At 34.5% G+C, this 20169-nt stretch overlaps 1 protein-coding gene across 1 annotated transcript in view; it reads left to right on the top strand.

Annotated features, from left to right (window-relative positions):
* MAN1A2 (mannosidase alpha class 1A member 2) overlaps nucleotides 1-20169 on the top strand; it is a 232307-nt gene that overhangs the window by 189283 nt on the left and 22855 nt on the right. Inside the window, exons 9-11 of the mRNA XM_051992905.1 lie at nucleotides 7215-7330; nucleotides 9387-9606; nucleotides 18985-19157. Of these exons, the coding sequence (XP_051848865.1) occupies nucleotides 7215-7330; nucleotides 9387-9606; nucleotides 18985-19157 (509 nt within the window). The remainder of the gene's footprint in view (nucleotides 1-7214; nucleotides 7331-9386; nucleotides 9607-18984; nucleotides 19158-20169) is intronic.

Below are 20169 nucleotides of genomic sequence, written 5' to 3'. Positions count from 1 at the left end.
ATGCTAAATTCGATAACTATTGTGTCTATCAATTCCACTGACTTAACACCTTGTTTCAAGTTCTGGCCCATAAAGTAAACTATCTCATTGGAAAAAATAGCTGACCTTTTCGTAATGGTTAGAAACTGGAAATTGAATGGATGTCCATCAATTGGAGAATGGCTGAGTAAATTGTGATATATGAATGTTATGGAATATTATTGTTCTGTAAGAAATGACCAGCAGGATAAATACAGAGAGGCCTGAGGAGGAGACTTACGTGAACTGATTAAGTGAAATGAACAGAATCAGGAGATCATTATACACTTGAACAATACAATACTATATGTGGATCAATTCTGATGGAAGTGGCTATCTTCAATAATGAGAGGATCCAAATCAGTTTTAGTTAATCAGTAATGAGCAGAACCAGCTACACCCAGTGAAAGAATACTGGGAAATGAGTGTGGACCACAACATAGCATTTCCACTCTTTCTTTTATTGTTTGCTTGCATTTTTATTTTTCTTCTCAGGTTATTTTTTACCTTCTTTCTAAATCTGATTTTTCTTGTGCAGCAAAATAACTGTATAAATATGTATACATATATTGTATTTAACATATACTTTAACATATTTAACATGTATGGGACTACCTGCCATCTAGGGGAGGGGGTAGAGGGAAGTAGGGGAAAAGTTGCAACAGTAGTTTTTGCAAGGGTCAGTGTTGAAAAATTACCCAGTCCTATGTTTTGTCAATAAAAAGCTATAATTAAAAAAAGAAAGAAAGAAAAAGTTAGCTAAAAACAAAAGAAAAGAAAAGAAAAGCTGACCTGAAAATTAGAGAATGGAGAGATAATTTAAGAAATATTGTCCTATATGAAATTGGACAATAATTGGAAAAAGAACCTAGACATCATCTTTCTAGAATTGTCAGAGAAAACTGCCCTGATACTCTAGACTCATAGGGTAAAACAGAAATGGAAAGAATCCACTGATCACTTCCTAAAAGATCCCAAAATGAAAATTCCCAGGAATATTAAAGCCAAATTTCAGAGCTCCCAGACCAAGGAAAAATATTTCAAGCTGCCAGAAAGAAACAAGGCAAATATTAGGAAAACACTTAGGAAAACACAAGACTTAACAGTTTCTAGATGTCATTTAACACAGTTAACCCTCTTGAGCTCCTATGAGTTCCGTTACCATCTCTATGTACATGACTTTGAATTCCATGTAGCCAGTCCCAACTTGTCTCCTAAATTCTAGCGCTACATCACTAGCTGCCTTTAAACTATTAGGTATGTCAGAAATGACACAGAAATTTCTCTCCCCAAACCCATGTCTCTTCCTAAATTCTCTGTTTTTGTGGCTGTCATTGCAGTCATGTACATTCACAACTTGGCAGTAATACTCTCCCTCTTCTTCTTCCCACCTACTTTGGTACTTGTGATGATGGGGAGAACCCTGAAACTGTCCTGACTGGAGTAAATACTTGAGAACTCCTTGAAGGAGAGAAACTCTCCTGGGAGAGGCCTGCCTCAGGGCATCAAGATAAAATGGTTTCATTCTGTTATCTTGGTAAGACTAGTTGAGTCCAGGACCACTCCTACTTAGCTCAAACTTAAGTAGTCTCATTTAGCTGGAGATCTAGACTTGATATTTTATGGACCCCTATTGAGCTACAGATTGGCTCAGGATCACACCAAGTAAATGGTCTCATTCTACTGGAAATCTAAGCCTTGGAGCAGTAATCTCATTCAACTGAAATTTCAGTATCAAATCTCTTTTAAAAGAGCACCTTTGGGCCTCATTTCTTTGCAGAAGACCTAAAAGCAGGAACATGCCAGGCCAAGGAACCTCTCCTTGGGATAGCTGCCTGTGAGGACCCCCTGCCTGCTGAGACGATACCCTTTTCTCGGCGTTAACCCCTCTTTATCTCTCTGCCAGGATTTCTCTGCTAGACTTGAACTTCTCTGTCAGGATCTTGCCACTGAGTAAGTTAGCCTCCTAGCATAAGCTGACTTCTCAGTGCCAATAAACTTTTTTTTTTTGCCTGTCTAACTTTTTTGGGTTTGTAAATTCTTTTACGAAGGACCTGCACTGACCAGAATGGGTTTCCACAACTCTCTGCCCTGCGCCAAACCTCATCACTTGCAAAATTTACATGTGTGACATATCTCACTCATCTCTCCAGTTCACTCACTCATATTACAGTTGTCCTCATTCAGACTCTTTGATAGATTATTGTTAACAGCCTTCTAATTGGTCTCAGATCTTCCAATTTTTCCCCAGCTATGCTCGGAACAGTTACCAAAGTAATATTTGTAAAACACAGGTCAAATATATTATTTCTCTAACCAGCAAGTGCCAGTGGTCCCTGTTGCTCTAGAGTCTCTTTTTGACATTTAAGACCATTCATAGTTTTGGATTTACATTTTCTATATTCTGGTAAAACTGTAGTGCTGCTTAACATTTCTTGTATTCTGTCTCCCACAAAATGTGTCTTCACAAAATCTATCCCTGGAATTACTTCCTTTCTTCCCTTCTTTGGTGCCTGGTTTCTTTCTGAGAGGCCTTAGGTGCTGCCCTGACTTTGTGAGGCTTCTGCAGACACTCCTTGGCCCCCAATCTCTCCAGGGCCTCCCTATTCTCCTTACCAAAATCCCCTGGCTTATTTACAATTTGTTCCTGACCCTTGAGGGCAAGGAGTGTTTGCTTTTGCCCTTGTATCCCAAGGTGTTTGCAAAAAATTCTTGGTAAGCTCTTCCCCTCCCCCCAATAAAGTTGTTTAATGTTTTTGTTCTGATCATCAGAACTGGGATAGATCAACCAGCAAGCCTCGGTAAAGTCCTTAGTGTGTGGCAAACTGGCACTAAGCATGGCAGGCCCAAAGCCACTGGCCAGGAGTTTTCCTGTAGGAAACATGGAAATCAGTGGCATGAGAAGCTCTGTGTAGAACAGACAGAGATGACCTGTCTGTGATGGGAAGGCGCTAGGAGCTTGGGGTGGGGGGAGACTGTAGGTAGGACATCAGGAGCAAAGAATGTGCTCAGAGAGTCCTTTGTGGTCAGGGAGAAGAGGGAAAGGGCTGAAGAGAGAGACACACACAGAGAATAGCTTGTTCTATCAGTGGATCTGTGTCTACCCTCCTACCAAGGAGAAAAGGTGGGCTGTATTCCAGGAAGCTGTTGTAAGTGAAGGCCTCCCTTATCTGTTCTGATCATAAAGGTCATGGAAGTGAATGACATCCTCAGGTGGAAGGAGAAATATGTAAGAAGAGAAAGTAGCAAAGAAGAGACTCATATGTAAGGGAAAGCAAGGCGAGGTATGGTAGCAGACGTTGGAGAAAGAGCAGTTAGAGACGGAGAGGTGGAGTCCTGAAACTAACTGTTCTGTCAAACAAGCCGAGGAATCAAGAAAGGGTGGGTGGTCAGCAGTATAATGCAGCATGGTCAAGGAAAAAAAGACCATTGGAATTACCAATAAAGGAGGTCATTATTTTCTGCAGAGAAATAGGTCAGTAGTATGTTTGGACCCAGAAGCCAGTTTGAAAAGGCTGAGCAGTGTGACCTTTTTTTTTTTTTCTTCCCCAGTAAGGAAGGGAAAAGGAAAAGGAAAGATAGCTCAAGGGAGTAATATCAAATAAAGGGTATATTTCTGATAGTGTGTGGTACAGCAAATCCATTTTACAAATACTCAAAAGATAACTCGAGTGAAGAATAGAAGTGTTTATTCTAGAATCTTGCAATACATGAACATCTTTCCACTGGAGTTCTACCAGTAGAGAGAGATTAATTTCCACAGAAATTGAAATGAGTTATATAGTCGTGACCACAAGAATAATGATTGGAAGTAACATGAACTTATTAAATTTTGACCTGAATTTTATGATGGTCAGTTTCACAAGGTTTACAATTGTTTGCAGGTATGTTTTATGGTGATCAGTTTTGCAACTGCTTACAATTGTTTAGTTTAGTCAATATGAGTTCCCTGTTTCCCAAATAAACTGAATCTAAGTTATACATTTAATCTATCTTAATTAATGATTTTATAAGAAACTATATAATCCCTCTCAAAGAGGAGATTTGTTTAGAGGTACATAGTCCATTAAACTAGAATAACCAAGGAGACTTAGTTTACCTCAGGCTTCCTCAACAAATAAAGATTACCCAGTTTATAGACCTCTTAGAATATCTCCAGGTCATTAAATAGATTCTTCTCTAGGCAGTTGAGTAAAGGTCCAGGAGATCAGATATTTCTACTAAAAGAACAAGTCTTTTGTTCTCCTTCTCAGAGCCTTAATAGTTTACAGACCTTTGAAATTGGGTCTGGAATTATTAAGTGACTATTCTTGAGAAGTCCTCAGTTTCCTGTTACACTCAATAGTGACACAATAATAGTAGGAAACAATATTGTGCCTCTCTGAGTTGGGCAAATCTAACAAAGATAAAACAGAAAATGTAACTTCAAAGAAATTATAAAATTTAGAAGTAAATGATTTACAGTATTTTTCTGAGTGAGTTCATCTCTCCTCTCATTTTATATGTGTCCTTAAGCAATGAACATCCTATAGTTATTTAAGTCATTCTTCATTTTATTTCTTTTCTTTTCTTTTTTTTTTTTTTTTTTTTTTTTGCTGAGGCAATTGGGATTAAGTAACTTGCCCAGGGTCACACAGCTAGGAAGTGTTAAGTGTTTGAGACCAGATTTGAGCTCAGGTCCTCCTGATTTCAGGACTGATGCTCTATCCACTGTGCCACCTAGCTGCCCCCATTCTTCATTTTTTTAAAGTGTTTTTTGTCATTGTGTTTAAGTCTTGTGGGTGCTTGACTGATTTACCCCTAGATATTCTGAATGCATTTAATGTTATTTTGAATGAGATTTCCCTTTCTGTTATTACTTTCTGGGTTTTGTTATTGCTAATATAGAAATGTTGTTGATTTTTGTGATTTATTTTGGATCTTGTTACTTTACTGAACTATTGTCTTAAAGCTTCCTTACTAATGGGTTTTTGTTTGTTTTTGCTTTTTGATATTCTAAGTACCTTTCATTATTATTATAATATATAATATACTATTAGCAAGGATAATTGTATTTATTAGGAAATCTATTCTTTAGAAATTATAGCTTTTGATTTTTAAATATTTTAAACCATATTTTATTGATCCTTTTAGGCCTATTCTTTATTAGGTCAGCAATATAATGCAGCATGGTCAAGGAAGAGAAGAATAGGAAAAAAGACCACTGGAATTACCAATTCTTTATTCTTTATTGTTCTTTATTTTTTTTAAAACATAAATAATCACTTTACTTTGTCAAAAGATTTTTTTCTGTATCAATACAATCATTGTTTAGTTTTTAAAAATATGAATAATTTTGTTAACTTCCTCTCTGTTACCAAGCTTACTTCGTATGATTCCCTTTCACAAATTGTTACATTCAAAGTGATCTGTTAATTGTTCCCTGAATCATTCCTTTTATATCTCTCAACTTTTAAGCATTTCTATTGGCTTTCTTCCATACTTAGAATACATTCCCTTTTCACCTTCCCTCCTCCCCCTCTTAAAACCATTAATTCCTTTCAAGGCTAAGCTCAGCTGCAACCTCCTTAAAAAGATTGACCTGCATTTCCATCCAGGACTCCTGAAATTATTTTGTATCCATTCCATATTATCTGCAGTACAATGTATGGGCCTTTTCATTTAGCTTTTCATTGTTTTCTTTGTTATCTCACTAGCATAATTCTTTGCACATAGTAGTAGCTATTTGACATTTTTAAAATAATAAATCCTTTGATTTCCAGTTAAAATGTTCATACTGTGGCAATTCTGCAGTCTCTTTCTAAATTAATAATTTTTTATTCAGCATCTACTATGTGCAAGGCACTGTGTTAAGCACTGGGGATAGAGAAAGAGGCCGAAGACAGTCTTTGTCCTCAAAGAGTTTAAAATCTAACAGGAGAGACAAGCTGCAAACTATATACAAGTTTAAAAGGAAATTATTAATAAAGAAGCCTTAGGAATTAAAAGAAATCAGGACTTAAAGGAAACCAGGGAGGTCATTAGTTGGAATAGAAGAGGGAAGAGTGATCTGGCTAGAGGAAATATTTAGAGCCAAGAACTAGGAGGCCAATGTTACTGAATCAGAGAGTAGATGAAGGGAAGTAAGGTGTAAGAAGACTGGAAAGATAGGAGGGGTTGATTTAGGAAGGGCTTGGAATGCTAAAAAGAATGTTTGTATTTGTTTCTGGAAATGACAGGGAGCCACAGGAGTTGAAGAAGTAGGGGAATAGCAAGATTGGATAGGAGTTTTAGGAAAATCACTTTTGTAAATAGAGAAGGGGTTGGATTGAAGTGGGGAGAGAAACATCAAAGGAGGTTTCTTTTATTTTTTCAGGATAGGGGAGATAAATATGTTTGTAGGCTGTAGAGAATGAGCCAGCAGAGAGGAAAAGATTGAAAATAAGTGAAAAAGTGAGGATGATAGAAGAGGCAATCTTTTGGAGATGTGGTGGAATGGTATCACTTGAAGTGGAAGGGTTATCCTTGGTAAGGATTTTTCTTTCCTTGGGAATCACAAGAAATTGTTTATTTTACCTTGAGAATCAGCAGAAATTATTTGGATATGAAATTTATTTGGGAACCTACATCTAACAGTTTTGATTTACCCATTCATCGATGTGCATACAGAAAGCAAACCCAGGGAGTCAATAGACAAGAAAAAAGGCCTATTCTATTGATGGATTTTTAGCTTGAAAAGGAATTGGAATGCGTGTGTGTGATAATTTTTTAAATTTTTTGTGCACAAATATCACTCCATAGATTAAAAACACATTGGTATCAAGAGAATAAACTTTTTGTGATTATTGGCATCAGTAGATCTAGTCCTTGAGGTAATTATATTCCTATTTATTGAATTTGCTTTTTAAACTGTGGGAAGGATTTACTTAATTTTATGGAATGGAACAAAAATTGCTTTAGAAACCATAACCAAGATTGTGCCTTCTGTGACTATAGGAAAAGGATTTCTGCACATATAACTAGAAAGACCATTTGTAGAGAATTGAGAGATTTCTTACAAAATTAGTTTGTAATATAAAATCAGTGTTAAATGAAGGGATGCTGAGAAAAATGTAGCGTTATTGTTGGTCTTTGATAAATGTAAGTGATAAATAGAAAATTATACACATTTCTTTTTTTGTTCTGACATTAACCTCCTTTTTTCTTTTTTGTTACAGATCATACATCAGTTGGTGGGCTAGGAGACAGTTTTTATGAATATTTACTGAAAGCATGGTTGATGTCAGATAAAACAGATATTGAGGCAAGGAAGATGTACGATGATGCAATTGAGGTGATTATTACCACTCTGTTTACCTTTAGCATTCTAAAATAATAGCACTTTTTAATGAGATATTTTTACTCCTCCCTCCCTGTTGATTTAAGTATTTATAGTACTCAGAATACTAATTATTCATCATTATTCTTTGAATAATATAGCTCTTAGTGTATATAGTATTCTCTTGGTTTTTGCTCACACTGCATTGTTTCATGCATGTTTTCCATGTTTTTCTAAAATCAGCCTGCTCAGCATTTCTTAGATTAGAGCACAATAATATTCCATCACAATCATATACCACAACTTATTCAGCCATTCCCCAATTGATGAGCATTCTCTCAATTTCCAAATCTTTCCCACTATAGAAAGAACGTATAAATTCTTTTTCTTTTCTCCTGATCATTTTGGAAAACAAGACCTAACAGTGGTATTGCTAAGTCAAAGGTTATACAGAATTTTATAACTCTAGCATAATTCCAGATTGCTCTTCAAACTTCTTAAGTCATTTCACAGTTCCATGACCGGTGTATTGGTGTCTCAATTTTTCTAGATCCCCTCCAACATTTGTCATTTTCATCTATCATTTTAGCCAATCTGAAAGGTATGAGATGATACCTCAAACTTGTTTTAGTTTGCATTTCTCTAATCAATAAGATTGAGTATTTTTTCATATGACAATAGCTTTGATTTCTTCATTGATAAGCAGTTCAAAGCCATGATCTGAGAAGTACATAGTTTCATAAATTATTTCATTTCTCTTTTAAGAATTTTCATCAAATAGTATATCATTTGTTACTCTGCTTACTTGTTGTATTTATATTTCTTCTTTCTTGAGAAATTATCCACACATTTTATAGCATCTCAAAATAGAACCTTAGATTAATTTTGGCTGAATTTTTTTTTTAACCTGCCTACTCCCATAATTTCTAATTGAAGGGAGATCTCAATGAGATACTTTCTTGAGGTGTGAGGCTTCTGACTTCAAATGATCTAAGCCTCTCATGACCGGAGGAGACATGTTCAAAGCTCCAGAGCCAAGACCTGACCCTGGTCCTCCCGCCTTCAAATCCAGCTCTGTTTTCACAGGTTCTTTTCACATCCCCCCTTTTCTGCATCTTTTCCTTCATTGTTCTGTTCTGGGTCCGTGGCTTCATTTATCTGTTTTGAGGCAATAAATAACCATGTGAGCCAAACCATGCTTCTCCCTCCCTGGCACCAGCCCTCCTTATGATTTCATTCTATCTATTCTCCAGTGGATAAACTCTTAGGATTTATCTTTGAATTCTCTCTCTTTTACTGCTCATGTTTAAATAATTTATAAACAATGAGATCATTTGTTTCTTCCTCTCTATTTTCCCTTCTCTCCATTTTTTCTTCTTTATTTCCACTGTCACAATCCCAATTTAATCCCTCATTCTCGCCCACTTAGACAATTGTAATAGCTTTCCACTAGGGCTTTCCTCCTATATCTCCTCTCCCTTACACCCTCCCTCCCTCCCACCCCCCCCCCAATAAATTCTCTTCTTGCCCTACTAATCTAAGTGATAACTCCTTTGTTCAGATCTTTCATTGACTGCATACTATACCTCTCAAAGTTCAAAGTCCTATCCATTCAGTTTTCCTTTTCCCATACTGAAGTTCTCCTTGCTCTTCAAACATGCCTCTCCTTTTCCACTTACTTGTTTTTTCTCATGATGTTACTGTGCCTTGAATTAGTCTTCCTACTTCGTTTTACTTGTTCATCCTCTAAAGTTCAGCTCAACTCTGAATTCTTTAAATGAAGCTTTCCTTGAGATTCCCTGATGATTACACATTTCCCCTTTGTGACTCACATATTATTTTGTTGTACCTTTTCTAATACATTTATCATGTCTTTTTGTATCATAATTATCTATGTATTTTTAACCATCTAATATTCTATAACTTTGATGAGGGCAGGACTTGTCTTATTTGTACATGATAACTCCCCTAATAGACTGTATCTGAACTTGTGTCATTATTGCTGGTTTTTGTATGGAAATGAGTTGAATGACAATTTTTTTTAGAATCTCAAAAATTATTCATTTTACAGGCCATAGAAAAGCATCTCATTAGAACATCCAATGGAGGTTTAACATTTATTGGAGAATGGAAGAATGGACATTTGGAAAGGAAGATGGGTCATTTGACCTGCTTTGCTGGAGGAATGTTTGCTTTGGGAGCAGATGGTTCCAGAAAGGATAAAGCTGGCCATTATTTACAACTTGGAGCAGAAATTGCACATACATGTCATGAGTCATATGACAGAACGGGTAAGAAGTTCCACTAACTTGGTTATTTACTAAATAATATTGTTTATAATCTTGATTATATTCATAAATTTAATTAAAGCTTACTTTTCAAATAGTGATATTTTGAAATTTTGATTCCACATCAGCTTTTTTTATAGTTCCTGCTTTTGGGACTGTGATTGAGAAGGAGTTAGTTTTTTTTAGATATTCTTAGAAATTTTGAAACTTTTTATATCAGAAGTGTTTATTACTTTTGTAATTCAACTTCCAAAAATTAATCATTATATAATAAGATAAAGCCTGTGACTCAGTTACTTTTTAAAAATTCTTGTCATTGATTCTGCCCTAATTAATACATCTAATTCTCAATTATTCATGTAAACACAAGTAAGAAAATGGTCAGAAAATGTGTTTGAGAAGGCATACATACATTTGAATCTGAATTTAGCTTATTTGAAATATCATAAAATCCAAGAACTGTCATTAGTTTTAACCTCTTCTTCTAAAAAATCAAACATTTTAGTAAATATCAAAGACATTTTGACATTAATTTTCTCCCTTATCCTTTGTTCATTTCTCAGATCAAATACTAGTAAGTAGTAAACTATTTAGAAGACAAGAAACAAGGGTTCCAAATCATCCATTGCTGGTTATTAAGAGATGATTTGGAGAGAGGGGGAGTTGTTAATCCAGATTGCTTTTTGTCATTGCTAATTCTGTAGTTCCTTTGACTAAAAAGAAAATCCCCAATTAGGACGTTGTTAGGCCACTGTACCTTAATTTTTATGCTGGTTTTTATTATACCTTGGACAAATCACTTAATCTCTCTGCATCCTAATTTGCCCATCTTTAGAGGGGCAGAATTAAAGTACATAATCAATTGGCAGTTATTAGATACCAACAGTTCACAAAATACTGGATCATTTCCAGCTTTTGGAATGATGTCCAGGGCAAGGACTTTGTTTTTACCTTTATATCCAGGAACTTATTACAATGTTAGCATTATGCAACATAAGTCCTTAATGCATGCTTGTTGACTGATTAGCTTAAATGATTCAAAAAAATCAGCAAACACTTTCATAACAATTCAAACAGTGGAGTAATTTGATAATGAATGCATTAAAAAAGTAAAGGCTAGTAATTTCTTTTTGAGAATTTCATAAAATTAAATATAAAATTAAATTCATTTTTTGAGATTGCTTTTGAGATGCAAACATTATTCCAGAAATAATTTTACTTAATCCTAGTGCATGATCTTTGTAAAATATAGTTGAATAACTAATTGGCCTCATATATGAAGCATACTTAATAAAGTATAGTTGGAATAAACAGTTTGCCTTATATTTCACAGTTAAGGCCGAAACCCCAATTTACGATAAACTGTTAAAACTTGTGAAGAAATTTCTTGCAAATTATCTCTAATAACTAAGTTAAGTACTCTTTTAGACAAAATAGCACCAAACTGAAAAGAATTAGGTTTCTGCTGTGTTTTCAAATGTTGTTTTACTCAGATATAAAAAGTGTGATTGGCCTGGTTTTGAAAAATATCAGTAACATCAGCCATGTGTTTACTACTGCATATTAGCATGTTATGTGTATATGTGTGTTTCATTTGCATATGGTCAGTCACATTTCCCCTCATCAAAACATTTTAGATATAAATATGAAGTAATAGCTCATTACCCAATGTGAAATCATCATATTGACAGTTATATTATAAAATTACATTATTTTCTTTCATATCTGATAATGTCATTGTTAGTTGTGATTAGTTTCTGTAAGTATAAATTGATGCAAAAATCCCTTTCTTACTACTGTGAATAAAATGAATATAGTTATTTAATTTGTAGATATTACCTGCTTAACTTGTCCTTTTTTTGGATACTCCCTTTTTCCTTTCTGGTCATTTGATTCATCTTTAACCTGGAATTTTTGATCAAATAGAGCTTATCTTACTGTTGCAGCACATCATGTCCATGACACATATTTTGAAGCTACTTTTTAGTGCATTCTTAAAATGATTTTTTTGGCCTTGTTTGAAGTTATGACATTTCAACTCATGCTATAGTACTTTTCAGCCCAGCAGAATTGTGTTGGAATAGATATCATCTAGGACGGGAGTCAGAACCTTGCATAAGGTCTGCAAAGTCATTTATATAATTAAATGCAGATGAAGATAAACTGAAAGCTAGGAACAACTACTTCCCACTGCTTGAGTTCTATAAGTTGATAATTTTGTATGGCTCATGAATGATGTTATAAATACCTAAATGGCCTTTGACAGAAAGAGGTTCCCTACTCCTGAGCCAGGTTCTTAGAATCCTAAGACATAGACTGTGGATTTACTGGGGGAAGTGACCAGACACTGATTCTAGTGAGTTTCCTAATTGTCTTAATGAGGAACTTGAGCCCCAGAAAGGTTAAGTGATTTGTCTAATCTGACATATGTATATAATTGGCAAAACTGTAATTCAAACCTGAGTCCTCTAATCAGAGCTTCTTAAATTGTGGGTTGCAATCCTTTAAGGGTTCGCATAAGAAGCCCTGCTCTAAATAATGGTACTCTATATTGAAACTAACCGCAGTGTTGATTTTCCTGTCCTGTTATTTAATATTCACAGGATTTATATCTAACATTATTGAAACTGTTTATGGGGCTAAGTCAGAAGTCTTTGATATTACATAAGAATTAGAAAAATCTCATATGTTTTTAGTTTTTTTGTAAAATTGGTGTGACATGTTTGTTCTGAGCTAATGATAGTCTTATAAAAATATTACATAGTATTGAAATGTTATTTTTCTGCTTGAAACTACCAACAAAAATCATTATTCTATAATTTAATATCACAAAATCTCCTGATTTCATATTCTGGAGATGATTCTTGTTTAGGTACTTCAAGTGGATTAGGTGGATTCTAAGTTTCCTTCTAACTGGACATTCTGATTTGAATTCTAGTGCTATGAAGTTATTATCAGAGCCCAAAAAAGTTTTGATTGCACTAAGGTTACTAATGAATAATTAAGAACAAAAAAGGAATTTTAGCAGTTGGAGAAAAAAAAAGCATACTCAAAGGGATCAACCATTCTTCAGGGTAGTTGGAATGACATTATGTAAAGATGAGCAGGCTGGACTACTCATTTAACTTTTATTTTGCTTCTGTTTTCTCTGCCAAGTAGAATGAACTTTGGACTGGGAAGGATAGAACAAAAATAATTAACAGGGAGTTGAAACTGAAGGTAAGTGAGGAGATCAGAGTACTTAGCTGTCTCACTGAGTTCAAGTTGCTAGGGCTAGCTGAACTATATTCCAGGAATTCGAGAGAGAGAGTCCATGTGATTGCTTAGCTATTATCAGTGATATTAGGAAAATCATAGCACAGGGATTTGTTATAGAACTGGAAAAGATAAAATATTAACTTGGATGCTAAGAAAAAGAAGGTTAATGGACTCTGTAGTATATAGGCCAATGAAGTAGACTGATTTCTGGGCAAAATTCTGGATCTTGTCATGAAAGAGATGATTTATACGTATCTAGAAAAGGGGATTGTTATAATAAAAAAAAACCAGTATGTTTCATCAAAACAAATCATGCCCAATTAGCTTTTTCTTTCTTTTTTGGCAATGTAACTCTTGGTAGATCATAGAAATTTTATAGACATCCTATATCTAGATTTCAGCAAAGATTTGTCTTTGTGGACAAGATGGAGAGATGTAAGCCTAAGTAATTTAATAGCTAGTCGGATTTGTCACCATTCAGTAATCAAACCTGAAAAGTAGTCATTATTATCTGAATATCAATTTAAATGAGATCTTTAGTGGGATACTCCCAGATTCCTGTCTTTGTGGATATAATATTTTACCATTAACTTGGTAATACAACTGATTAAGACATTGATGTTTTCATATGGGATTTGGATTTCTGGACTATGACTTAACATGCAGAAGTGATAGATTCCTAATTAGAAATGGAATGCATCTGGCAAAGATTAGTTAAAATATCTTTTGATACCCTTCAAATATAATCCAAATACATGTTGAATTTATTATATTATATTCTTAAAAGAATTTGCAATTTCATGTACATTCATTCACAATCCTTTTTTTCTGTCTATTTTGTATATGAAAAGCTTGCTTTTAGAGTTTTTAAAGTTTGGATTTTCATTTTAAAGAATGTTTTTTTTAACCAAAAGAACTCTCAACTAAAAAAGGAATAAAAGTACCTTTCTATTTACCAAACTAAATACTATGGAGTGTAGTAGTAAAACAGGAGAAACGATAATAGTTGAGATATTCAGAAGTTCATAGAGAACCAAATCCAAGAAAGGAGCCAGTAATAAAAACTTTTGGCCTCAAATGTTGATTCAGAAATGTACAAGCATAGGAAGCAAGCAAAATAAACCAGGGAACTTGACATAAATAGATACTAACACTCACATGTAACTGATTCTTTGTGTAATAAAACCCATGGCTGGACTATGATTCTGGAAGGGCAGAATTAATTCAAAAGAAATAGGATATATATGGGGGGGGGATGGGAGAGGAGATAGCATTATATAATGAGAAGATAAACTTGTATGAAGAAATCAAGGAACCAGAGAGGGAAAGCATTTAATATTTGGGTATGGATCAATAGAAGAAGATTCAGACAGTAACTTTGTCATTGTGTCATGCTACAGAGAGGAAACAGATGAGGGAGTCAGGAGACAGGTGGCAAGCCTGGCACTGAGGTTTACTTGAGTAATGATGGGAGAACTTCAATTATCTAGACATCTGCTGGACTTCTTTCTCAGCCAAAAAAAGAGAGCAGTTAATTTCCTGGTTGTTCTTCAGTAATAATCTTGTAATTTAAACAAAAAAAAAAAAAAAGAAATTTTGATCTAAAGCCATTTGATTCTTACCAAGAATGAAGTATTACTTGCTGCATTAAACAATGATGACAGCTGTGATTGAAATGTGTGACAGAAGTGATACTTTGTGGGTTTGTGATAGAGAATAGAAGAAAAGCTAGATATAATTTCTGAGGGAGCAGATTCCACAGGATTTAGAGTAGGATAGGGAGGATCCAGCACATTAAAACTTTCCAGCTGAAGTTATCCAGGGAGTGAAGGGAAATTCCCAAGAATTAATTAATTGGTTATCTAAAGAGACTAACCTGCACAGGGAACTTACCAGTCAATATAAATTCTTAAAAAGACACAGCAGAAATGGAAGCTAATAGAGAGGATGACACAAAGAGTAGCTTGGTACTGTAAAAGGGCATCATCAGTTGTTAATAAGCACCAACACTCAGAAGGTCAGGGTTCTCAGCTGCACTGGAAAATCCAAAAAAGGTGGATCAGTGAAAGGGTTGGATTTTTCCTCATGGTGACTAGGAAGACAGGAGGTTCTTCACTCCTTATTTGCTTCTGATTCTGTCATCTGACTGAGAAAACAGAAGCAAATAGCTTCATACACATCATTTTCTCATGGTTCAGTGCTATTTTCCACCCCCTCCTCATCCTGTTTCTTTGACTTGATCTTACTCTTCCAGAACCAAAGTTCAGTCATGGGTTTCATTTCACCAGCAATCAGTTCCATGTAAATTTTAGGACCTCTTTATGTTAAGATCTCCAGTTAATTTTGCTTGTTTATTATATCTGGTGCATTTCTGGATCAATGTTTGAGGCCATAGATTTTACTACTGGCTCCTTTTTGGATTCTGTGAACTTCTGGACACATTTTATCTGGAAAACACAGTACTGAAAATCTAAGTAAGGAGAGGAAGAACACACCTGGCTGGCCTTGGTGTGTTTATCAACTTGCTCAATGAATGGCCCCTTCAAGTACCAAAAAATTGGCAAGTTGAGTAACTGTCCAGAAAAGTAATACTGTCAGAGTAAAGGAAGGTAATTATTGTCCTAAGTTTTCCAAAATGGGGAGGGAATGCTCTTCAAACTATGTGTCAGTGAGCTTGATTTTAATTCCTGGCAGAAATTCTAGAACCTGTTATCAAAAGGTGGCTACAGAACTTATATTAAAGAAAAGAAAGTGTTGATTATAAAAAGTAGCCTGATTTCATCAAGAACAGTTGATTTCAAAATCATTTATTTTCTGTTTTGTTAGAGCTGCCAAACTAGTAGATAAAGGAAATGCTTTAGATACAGTTTATTTAGGTAACTTAAGAGTTCCTTGTGGAATCCTTGAGAAAGATGGACAAGATAACAATCATATGGATTCAAAAGTAGTTTAATGGTTAGACTCAAGAAAGTCATGCAGAACATAATTGGTGATGACTTGGATAAAGGAGTAAATGACATACTGGCTGTGACATTGATGATAATATAAAATGAAGAAGTCAGGTAACATCCTGAATGACAGTCCCAAACTAAAAAAATTCTTACAGGGTAAAGGATTAGATCGAATACAATAATAGGCTGGTATTCAGTAAGGATAAATGAAAATTACTTCATAATTAAAAGATAGAGGAAGGTTACTTAGATAACACTTCTGAAAAGGCTCCAGGGTTTTTGGTTTAAGTGCTATGTGAATTATAGCCAAAAGTCTTGGACCTCACAAAGGATTAAAGAGGCCCTCTGTACTCTGCCCTGTAAACTTTTATCTGTAGTACTATTTTTGTTTCTGGGTCCATTTGAAGAAAAGCTTGGTATACTTGTGTTCAGACTCCACAGATGACTTTTAAAGCCCATCACCATCTGTTACCAGACCACCTTTCTGTGTTTATGTTCTATTAATCTACAGCCTTATGGGCTTGCTTGCTGTTATCCAAACTAGACATTCTACTCCAGTATATACTTTAGTGCAGTGTTACCTTCTAGAATTCATTCAGCTGATTAATCAATAAGCGTTTGTTAAATTCCTATTGGTGCTAGTGATGGAAAAACACCCCTCTCTCTTCCTTTTCCCTCCCTAAAAAAAAAAATTGCTCCTGTCCTTAGGAAGCTTAGTTTCTTTTTCTTTAGGAAATAACATATATAAATGTGAATATATGTGAAATAAAAGTGTAATTTGGTGACTAATAATTTGAGGTACTTGTAGCCAATAGCAATATAAAAGACCTCATTTTGATGGTAGCACTTGAATTGAATGCAAATTAAGAATTATACATTAGTTAGTTTATCTTTTAATTTCTGGAAAACATTCTAGAGTCTGTTATTAAAGATAGTGATTATTACCCATGGCATTGTCCTCTGCCTACTGCTTTGACCCAAGGAATTCTGGGCCTTAATACTTCCTTTCCTCTACTCTCCCATACCCTTAGGACTTCTGAAATTATCTATCTGTTCGGTAAATTTCATTTACATTTTTATATATTGGCTTATCCAATTTAGAAATAAGTACTCCTTAAGAACAAATTCGTATTTTTTCATTCAATAGTTGAAAGAAACCAGAGATTCTAACACAGTGGTCCTCAAACTTTTGTTCTCAACATCTTTATCCTATTAAAAATGATTGAGGATCTGTCCAAAGAGTTTTTGTTTATGTGGGTTATAGTTACAGATATTGATCACATTAAAAATAAAGACCAATTATGAATTTGTAGACTTTATGAAAGGATTTCAGAGATTCCTCAGAATGCTCTGGATCAGACTTTGAGAACCACTGTTTTAACAATTACAGTGAAGAGGGACTGCATTCTAGGCATAGAATTTAGTGTGGTATAAATTCACAGAAGTGGAATAAGGAATGCCATGTAGGCAAGGGAGAACAAGAAAGCCAATTTGACTAGACTGAAGAATACATGAAAAGAAAGAATAAAATAAAATAAGCCTAAAAAGGTAGGTGGAAATAGGTTGTAGAAAACTTCAAATTCCATAACAGAGATTTGTATTTCGTGCTAAAAATAATTGGGAAGCACTACTTTACTGAATAGGAGAGTGCTTTTGACTTTGTCAGACCCATGCCTTAGAAATATCTATACCATAATCTAGATTGTGGTGCTCAGAGTCTGAACCAGGATGGTGGTTGTGACCATAAGGTGGGGATAATAGATGCAGTAGATGTGGTAGAGGTCGAATTGACAGAACTTGATAATTGACTGGATGTGTGAGTTGACTGAGAATTAAGAATCAAAGATGATTCTAAAGGTACACACACAAGTTTCTAGACGAGTTAACAGTTTCTGAAACATAAACAGGAAGGTAAAGAGGAGGGTTAGATTTGGAGGGAAAGACAATGAGTTATTTATGCTTAATCTAAGATCTAGTTTGACATGTCAAATATGGGGCAGGCACTCCAGAGAGATGCAATAATTTGTTATGTAGAGCTGAGATTCTTTTGCATAGAGATAATGTTAGACTCACAGGAGCCAATTTGGTCACCAAAAGGGAGGATACAGAGACAAAAGAGGATCAGTGGTCTTTCTACTATGACATTCTTTTGTCATTACATCAGCTGATGCTTGTCATTTCTTCTCTAGAGAGAGACTTTCCCCCAATATGTAGGAAAAGTCTTCCATTTGATGGAAGAAGTAAGAAATAGATGTATTAAATTAACAGCTCTCTTCTGAATGCTGTGATTAAAAAGACACAGAAGAAGCTTCAGGTTTCAGCTCATATTCAAATAGATACTAATGGAGGATTGATCCTAGAAGATGGAATTGGGAGATATGGAAGAAAATTCTTTGTCTCTTTATGTAGTTTTCTGTTGCTCAGTAGTTGGTATAATTTATTTTAAAAGATAAAAATATTGCCATTTGTTTAGAATTTTGCTGATGGAATTCTTAATTTAAAGATAATTTGGTCCCTGGTCCAAGCTCCTAAAAATGGTTTAGACCTTATGCTGTGGTAATCAGGTAATTTTTATAGCCTCGTTTAAACCAAAAAAAAAAAAAAAAATTGTATTTAAAGGTTTCTAAACTTTTTTATTTTTGTAAAATACACTGTTTCTTGTAGAACATTGGTTTTAAATGAAAACTAGGGACTTAAAATAAAATTTTAAGTTCAAACATCTATAATGTTTCCCCATTCATTTGTATTAAATAAGAAACTAATAATCCATTTGAGTCTTTGTCTTTTTCTCCATTTTAAAAAAGCAAAATAAAATTTTTTCTTTTAGGTAGGATGAATCAAACTAACACTTTATTTGGGAATAAAATGGAAAGTACATTCAGTGTATTATGTTTTTTTCCAAAAAAGATCACTTATGTCTGTCATATACGTAGATTTACCACTGTGTTGGGATGAATTATTCAAAAGAAACACAATTATATAGTGTGTCCTAAAAATCTTAGTCCATTTTTAAACTTTAATAGTTATTCTAAAAAGAGAATCAAAAACTAGATTTGCTTTCTATTAAAGACATGTTTTACAGGATCTCTTCTTCATATTTAATGTCCTTTTAAAAAGAAAATGCCCTGACAAAGTCCTTGTTCATTTATCTTATTTATTTGTCTCTTTATAGTGTTAAAATTAGGCCCCGAAGCTTTCAAATTTGATGGTGGTGCAGAGGCCGTAGCCGTACGACAGAATGAAAAGTATTACATTCTCCGCCCAGAAGTAATTGAAACTTACTGGTACATGTGGAGATTCACTCATGACCCTAAATACAGGCAGTGGGGCTGGGAGGCAACTGAGGTAAGTAAAAAACTAAACTAAACTAAAATGTTAGGAAAAATGAAGCCCTTCCACAGTAAGCTTTTTTGTTTAGTATCTAAAAGATCTGTCTTCATTTAATGGATGAAGGAACTGATATTCCAGGGTAGTAAAAATTCGTCTTAGCTTACTTAGAGAAAGTTGTTTGTAAGAGAGGATGTTTTGGGATGTGGCCAGCTATGGTAGATTGATTTTAAGCATGAGGAGGTGGCTAGTCTCCTGAAGCCAGGCAATTTTGCCTTAAGAAATTGTCTCTTTGTTACCTCCCTGGTATTAAATTCTTCTAGCTTACCCTAAACCATATGTTTTTGCTCAGCTCCAGTTCTGACTCTTTCTAGTTTTGTATAAGATACTATTTGCACCATCTCATTCCTTCAGCTCAACAAGCTATGACCTTATTACATCTCTAGCTAATTACAGTGCACTTACAGCCCCCTATCAACTTGGGAACCTCCCATCTCAAGTGTTACATTTCTTCCCAACCAAGAAAATCTTGATCATCTATGCCAAGGAGCCAACTTAACAAAGAACTAGAATGAGATATGATGACATAAATTTTCATTTTCCCCACTTTTTAAATATAAAATTTTTTTGATTTTCATTTCTAACTTCCCTCCTCTGTTCCTTAATAAGTGTCTCTCATGACAAAGAATAAAAAACTGAAGAGAAAAAGAGTTCAGCAAAACTAGCCAACCTATCAGCCAAGACCAACCAATGCTATATGTTTAATTCAACATTGTTTTTCCCCACTTCTGCAGTAAATGGAGGGAGATACACCCAACTGTTTTTCCAGGATGAAATTTCTCAGTTATAATTATATGACAGTTTTGTTTATTTTATTCTTTTAATTTTTGTATGTTGTTTTCCTAATTCTAATTACTTCATTCTGTAACAGTTCATATAAATCTTTCTTTTTGTCTCTGAATTTCTTATATTCATGAACCATAATTTGTTTACAGTTTCAGCTAGTCAATAACTACTGTTTCTAGATCTT

The sequence above is a fragment of the Antechinus flavipes genome, chromosome 4, assembly GCF_016432865.1.
Source record: "Antechinus flavipes isolate AdamAnt ecotype Samford, QLD, Australia chromosome 4, AdamAnt_v2, whole genome shotgun sequence".
Classification (NCBI taxonomy): Eukaryota; Metazoa; Chordata; class Mammalia; order Dasyuromorphia; family Dasyuridae; genus Antechinus; species Antechinus flavipes.
Note: the sequence above shows the minus strand (reverse complement) of the source record. Positions and strands in the feature narration are given on the sequence as shown.